This window comes from Oryza brachyantha, chromosome 1, assembly GCF_000231095.2.
Source record: "Oryza brachyantha chromosome 1, ObraRS2, whole genome shotgun sequence".
In the NCBI taxonomy this organism is placed as follows: domain Eukaryota; kingdom Viridiplantae; phylum Streptophyta; class Magnoliopsida; order Poales; family Poaceae; genus Oryza; species Oryza brachyantha.
In genome coordinates, this window is record NC_023163.2 from 29,021,273 (window position 1) to 29,028,791 (window position 7,519).

Sequence of the window (7,519 nt, forward strand, 5' to 3'; positions counted from 1 at the left end):
AAACATACTGTAAAAAATGTACACTGCTTAAAAAAAGTGTGCTAATTATTTGTGCATTTGATGTTTGCGTCATCGTTCCACCGGAACCGCGCGGTAATCATGCCACACAGCGATGGTATGTTGAGTTACCTAATGCTAACTATATGCCTGAACAGCAGTGACGAACTATGAGGACCAACGTTAAGCTTATCAGACGATGCAAGTATGCAACGACACGAATTTAACAATCTCATGTAGTTTCCTGTGTTAAATGTTCCAGAGTGCAGTCGTTTCAGTCATCCTGATGCTATCTGCTGCACCAAATTACAAACCGACGAGCAAAATTGTTTGCTATAAGAAGATTTAGAGGTGGGCAGAAAAGAAAAAAAAAGACAAAATGTAGAAAACATCCACGGATGTGCCAACAGGAGAATATAGATTTCGTTGCAATCAGGCACAGATGCAGGAGAAGGCTATGAGCAATAACTTTCCCACGTTCCTTCTGGTGAAAAAAAAAGCATGGCTATGGTGTTATACACAAGGCTTAATATCACCATTTGCCGTCTTGATTCGACATAGTCAGTTCTTCTGGCACTGTTGTAGGTCTTCAATTGCCTTCTTCCACTGCCAGGCACGCTCTTTTGCATCCTCAAACGATGTCACCTTCTTCGGCTGTAAACAGACTAGGTTAGGCACCATGATAGGAGCAAGGATAATGCTGAGGACCCAGTAACAGCAAAGAAGAATACCGTGCATATCCTGAAATGTGAGGAGTTTGCTACTTGCACATTGAGTTCACTTGGGTCATCAGACCACATAATGTTTCCCTTAGTCACCATTTTCCCAGGATCAACACAGATCAGCTGAGGTTTGTCGGTGAGGATCAACTGAACCTTCTTGTTTGTTAGCTTGTTAATCTTCTTCAGTTTTGATATCAAAACAACTGATTCACCAGGCTCCAGGAAGTCCTGCCTGTCACATTGTTAAAGCAATATGCACCAACATGAATCACCTCTTACTCGTGGTAAATTTTGAGCACGATCCCGATCATTTCCCCCTCTTTTATTCAATTTTCTTTTCTCTCCTGTAGGTTATAATAGAATGTTGTGATAAACTGTGTTTACCATCTAGAGTCGAAGGAGTCGATGGAAGCTAATCTAGATATATGGGAGCGTACTTCAGAAGATGATGAAGCGCCATTATTCCCGACAGGGTTGACATGTTGGTTGTCTTGTGCACTTCCCATGTGTGACAACCAACTTAAGTCCTGACTATCTTCATCCTCATTAGCCTGAGATGAGAGACTGTCAGACGGATGAAGACTGGAACTATGAAGTAATTAAATGGACATAAGTAACAAAAGGTTACATTTGCCTCCATTGCTAGCTTTGGTGCCCGAAACTTCCTTATATTTTTCCAATCAATGCCTCTAAAGAAAGGATGCTTCTTCAAGGACACATAACCATCAGGTTCTGCACCTGGGCGTTTGCTTGGGTCAACATCCTGCACAATAATAAGTTAACCACAGGATTAGCTGAGGATTTCTAGTTGAACATATCAAGCTTGTAGTTGTACAAGTTGAGATGTAAGCTATGCAATTTCTTAGGATGAAAAAACATATTATTATGCATAACAAGTAAAAACAATCAACTATGGCTTTGTCATTGAAAAGCAAGAGTGACAATAATCCATGGAATAGTACAGAGGTGACTTGTTTATGATAGACATTATGCATCTTTAAAAAATAAACAAACTACTTATGAAAAGGCTGTAATAGAATAAACAGATGCAATGTATACCAGCAGCTTGTCAATGAGATCCCTCGCATCATCTGAGAAGTATTCAGGAAAATTGAGATCGCGTGCGATAATTCTCTGGAAAATTAACCACTCACTAGCATCTTTAAATGGTGAAGAGCCAGAGAGCATTTGATACAGTGTACACCCCAATGCCCATAAGTCATTTCTGTCGAGAACAGACAAATTGTGTATAAAGTTATGATAATAACCCATACAGTATCATAACAAAACACAGAACTCTAAACTTGCTAACCACAACTAACTTCAAATTAGGATTGGAAGTCCACAGTATAGTAATAAATTTCATAGTGCTAACCTAGATCTTTTTTTCAAAAATTGACCAACGACACCATACCATAAAAAATGGAGCAACATATTTACCTTAGGCATTTTTTCTGTAAAGTATACTTTTTAGTGTAGATATTGTTCTGATGGCAGGTGGAAGATGCAGTTTACAAAAGTTGTCACATCTACTCCTACCGTGACTGATATCATTTTTGAGGTAGTATTTTTAGGACGTGAGATATTTCTTGGTATAACATGATAAAAAAAAATTAAACATGACAACAGTTGGCACATTCAGGTAGCAAACTCCAAGCTTTTCTGTTTTCTGACAAGACAAGTGCTAATGAATCTTTGGCATTTCATGTATGAAGGTGCATTTGGTTAATGGAATGTTCGATCTGTCCAGACAATGAATGTACTGTGCTCATACTTGACAATGCAAGATAACACATCGTACAAAATGGAAAAATGAGATCAAATGAAAGAAAAAGGCATTCAAGTGTTACAAAAGAAAAGCGAAATAACTCCAAGGAAGATAGGTTATGAAAGCAAAGTCTTTCCGGACGAAGTTATTGACTCACCCAATAGTTGCTGGGGCAGAGTTCAAGACCTCAGGTGGCACATATGCAGCTGTCCCAACAAATGTACAGGCCCTCTCGTCTGTAGGGTAAATTTAGGAGAATCAGGATTTTATGCGCAGGATACTGCAACATTTTTTTTTGACATAAGTATACTTCAACTCTTAAGACAATTCAATGATATATGTTTTATCTTACTAGTGGAATTTGGCAGGACTTTGATCGGGGTGTCCTTTGTAGGCTTCACGCTACCGAAATCGGCAATCTTGATGTGCCCATCAGAAGTAAGCAGTAAATTTTCTGGCTGAAAGATCAAGAACAGTGTGAGTCACTCACAATTACTGATGGAGGCCAATGTGCAGCTCCAACACGATTTGCGAACCTTCACGTCCCGATGAATTAGGCCTACACTATGCAAATACTCCAGAATGTCAACAATTTCAGCAGCATAAAACCGCGCCTCATCCTCAGGCAGGCGACCTTTCTGCAAGCAAAACCCACGCATGAGAAGCAATTGCAGAAGATAAATCATCCACACTGTGAGCAGCATGAGACCAACCCGAGCAATTTGGTCAAACAGCTCCCCACCCTCGCACGACTCAAGCGCCATATCTACACAGGAAAAATCAGCCAGAAATGGCTTGTTCATCCAATGCCAGCACTCTAGGATCTTTTTGGAACTAATAATATTTTAGAGGTTGTCGGTGTTTAGCTCAAATGGAAGGCCACTAACAGAGGGAGTAGGTGTCCTGGAATGTGAAGAAGAGCCTGATGACGCCCGGGTGATCCAGCTGATCGAGCACGATGCGTTCCATCTTGACGTAGGAGATCTTGTTCTCCTTGGTGATGAACTTCTTGTCCATGATCTTGAGCGCGTAGACATTGCCCGTGTCCTTCTTCTTGGCCCTCACCACCTGCCAAATCCACCCGCATGCAAGCAGCCACCTCAAAAAACCGCGCGCAGCCCCGACGAATCATCGTGATCCAGCCACAGAACCAAAGAGAGAATGCGAGCCGCCCAGACGACGCGATCAGGCATCATCGCATGCGTCGATCAATCACCTTGGAGTAGGAGCCGACGCCGTAGATCTTGCCGAGCTCGAAGTCGCCGACGGTGAACTGCTCCTGCGGCGCGCGGAAGGCGATCCCGCCGGCGGCGGCGGCGGTCGGGGAGGCCGCAGCGGACGCCGCGGGCGCGAGGCGGAGCCTGGCGGCGAAGTCCCTCTCCATGTCGTCGTCGCCGCCGACCGCCATTCGGGGGGGCCGGGCCGCGGGGAGCCCTGCGGGGCTATCTATAGGCGGCGGCCGGGGACGCGGACGAGGAGGAGTGGGGCGCGGGGTCCGAGTGCGAGGGCGCGGCGCGGCCTCCGATGGCGGAGGCGGTCAACGGGTGGAACCATCGGATTCGGCTTCGAGGGGTGGGAAAGCGGAGCGCAGCGGCGCCAGCGGAGGAGGTGGGGGAATCGATTGGACTGCGACGGCCGCAGCCTTTCGTGTTGGCCGCGCCGGACGAAAGGAATCGAATCTAGAGAGAGAGAGAGAGAGAGAGAGAGAGAGAACTTTTCCTCCTTCCTCCTTGATCTCTCTCCCTCTCCTCGTCGTCTTCTTTGTTGGGTTGTGGCGTCGCGGAGAGGAGAGGAGAGGAGAGGAGAGTAGGGAGTGATCGAATGATGGGGGAGAAATGGAGCTCTTTTCCCCGTAGGCTCGCTGGTTTATCCTAACCTCGTTGGCTGGTGATGGATGAGTAAAATTTCTGAAATTTTTGTCACGAAATTGGTGTAAAAAACCGATCTGTTGAGCACGGATGATCCGTTTTAGCTGTTGCACTTTGCAATTACGCTGTAAAAATTCGATCTTTTGATAACTAGGCAGTCCTCTCAACTCTAATGGCCCAAAAACAGAGACGACTGAAATTGATACTCCATGCCGATGCAGAGTACCGCGCGGTGGTCATCCTCAATTCAATTTAAATTTTATGGATACAATTATCTAGAGTGATATGTCATCTAAGAACAAGTTTAATAGTATAAGCCAATTACTAACATCAATACATGGTCCCATATGTCATACACACATTTTGTTTTGGAGCCCGTGTACAGCTGGCTACAAATTAGTAGTACACCTCTCTTCTCTCTTCTCTCTCCTCTTTTATCTCTTTAAAATATATTTATAGCTGGCTTATAGCCTGCTATTGTACCTGCTCTAAAAAGTTTGAAGCTAGGATAAAACACTACTTTCAATGCATGGTTTCATCTATTGTTGTTTTCTAGGTTACATGCAAGACACAAACTGTCTAGGTAACAGTGCATAGAAGGTTTATCTTCATGAAACTCATTTCATCTTGCATAGAAGGTTTTATCTTCATAAAACTCATTTCATCTTTCTCTTTATTTATACTTTGCCACATCATCAAAAATATCTATATGACATCCTATTTATTGTCTATAAAACTTCCATTGAGATTGGCCTAATAGTCCATTTAGCTTGTGATAACTGAAGAAAACAACCTTACTCGCATCTCATTCTCAGTTCTGGAAACATTGATATTCAGAATGATCTGTCCCCATGACTACCTTTGCTTTAAGCAAAGACCAGTAACATTTGATAAATTTCTCTAAAAATTCAGAAAAGTGATATGTACTTGTTTTGAATGGCTCATCTTTATCCGCACCTATATCTATAGACACACTCTATCAATACGAATTTATCGTGAAAGCAGCAGCAACAAAAAGAGGCAAGTAAAATCATATGGTCAGCAAGGCGTAGAATAGGATAGCAGGGCCCCATGAAAGCATGAGAAGAGGAACAGGAACAGCACGGCAAGCATCATTTTCTTCTTCTTCTTTTTTTCCTCTGGCCGCATTGGTCCTTGGTCTGTGCACCACATTGTTGCAGCAAAAAAGCAGCAGTGATGACTCCCCGACCAGGATTTCAGTTTGTGGTGTGTGCCCGAGAAATTCTCTTGGGGTCAAAAAAGCCCACTGGTTCACGAAAAAAAGGGGCTAGAGAAAGACCAGAAGCGACAATGCCACACGCCGTTATCATGCTGCTCCGACCACCCTTCGTAGTTTCTTGTGTTTAGGGGGTCTGAAACTAAAGCGAGGAAGAGTGGATCATGACACTGGTATATCACTTGAGTATCTTTTAACCTAATGTGAACTGAGATAAGGCCAGAAAATAAGTTTATCGTAAACATTACATCTCACACAAGATGTTAGTGGAGCTTCTAAAGCTCTACGGAGTCTCGTGAGACCACAGTCCCCACAGCCACGTTAACTTCGGCAACTATGATCACTAGCCACGTCTGTGCGTAAACCTAAAAAACCTTTAGAATCAATTGTAAATATAAGATTTAAATTTTAAATTATGTCTTATAAGCATAAGATATGAATGATCTTCTTACAAATTAGCCCAGCTGCAAAATCGGCGGTTTGCAAGGAAAACTCTCTCATTTTCAGCAAGTCCTGCTCCTGACCGAGAAGGGGAAACCAAGCCTTTCGTCGTGCTGAAGGAGGACATCAAAGGCTCACTGTACTTGAGGCTGACCGGAGATTGCTAGCATAGGCCTGATTCTTTTGAGTAACAATGGGCATGATTAATTATGTTTTTTTAAAATATTTCTTTAGAAAAGTTATTTTAAAACCATATATAAACTTATTTTTCAAGTTAAAAATAATTAATAATACGCTAATAACTTAGATTGTTTTACGTGAGAAAATTGTTTGTTTATTTTTGTCCAAAATAACTCTCAGTCGCCCCATGGCCAAGTATCCATGCCAAATGGCACGCCTCTCATACAGTCCATTTCAGCAAGAGACATGGCCATAATAAGCAGATGAAAATAATGTCTCAAGTTTATACCAAAAGAGATGAACAAAAGCAGAGGGAAATAATGTCTCGAGTTTGCAGCCCGGACAATGAGCAATACTTGCTTAATCTGCAGACCTTTTTTTTTTTTTGAGACGCTTAATCTGCAGACTATTGCATCTGTTACACACATGAAAATGTAGACAATCACGGACAGAAGGTACATCATTTCCAGTTACACTCGCTCCAGTATCCCGTCGGCTGTTTGCTTTAGACCTATTTACTAACGCATAATCAGATCCTGTTAAAAAAATATTTCTTCCTTGATAATTTGAAACAAAACTTCAAATTACTTCAAGGACTTAAATACTCTTTAATAGATGAAAATAAAAGGATTTCCAATTTCGATAAGGTTATTCTTTTTTTCGACGATGGAAATCAATCCAGAAGGCCACTCGGCATTAGAGAAACAAATTACTCCTTTTACGCCTCACGCATGCCTATACAATAAAAAAATATCTATACTTTATTAGATCCTAATATAATTATTTTCTACTTTATCTATTCTTAATGTATTTATTTATTGATTTAAAAATAACTAATACAATGGTTGCTCAGAGCATCTCCAAGAGAATGCTAATATTTCACTTCTCAAAAACCTGTATCGGGTTTATCTAAAAAATATTAGGCATAAATTATATGCTCCTATAACAGAAATCTAAAAATAAATAACTTGTATTAGGAACATATATGTTTGTCTCAAATTTAGGATACACATAAGCTAATTTTAGGCACGTGTAAATATTAGGGATGTATTTGATAATCCGTTGGAAATATATTTTCTGGCCTAATTTCCAAAATCTAGTTTTATGGATTAATTTTAGATATCTCTTGGAAATGATCCTATAGATGCACATATTTTGGAAAAGCTACCATTGGCAAAAATGATTTTATTTTGCGCCAAATGTAGCACCACAATACAACATTAAGAGAAACAGATGCCAAAGAAGATAGATAATCAGACTATCCATCTAAAAAAGATAGAGAATCAGATGGGAGTAAGCAGCAATG

General features: G+C 41.3%; 1 protein-coding gene across 1 annotated transcript; it reads right to left on the reverse strand.

Annotated features, from left to right (window-relative positions):
* Positions 1-211: 211 nt before the first annotated feature.
* On the reverse strand, positions 212-4,318 carry LOC102704941 (3-phosphoinositide-dependent protein kinase 2-like). The gene is made up of 11 exons (XM_006646459.3): positions 3,704-4,318; positions 3,375-3,555; positions 3,201-3,253; positions 3,024-3,125; positions 2,840-2,945; positions 2,645-2,723; positions 1,779-1,944; positions 1,348-1,482; positions 1,104-1,270; positions 729-951; positions 212-651 (listed from the first exon to the last, which is right to left on the reverse strand). The coding sequence occupies exons 1-11, from the start codon at positions 3,893-3,895 to the stop codon at positions 559-561; spliced, it is 1,497 nt and encodes a 498-aa protein (XP_006646522.3). The 5' UTR covers positions 3,896-4,318; the 3' UTR covers positions 212-558.
* Between the last annotated feature and the right edge of the window lie 3,201 nt (positions 4,319-7,519).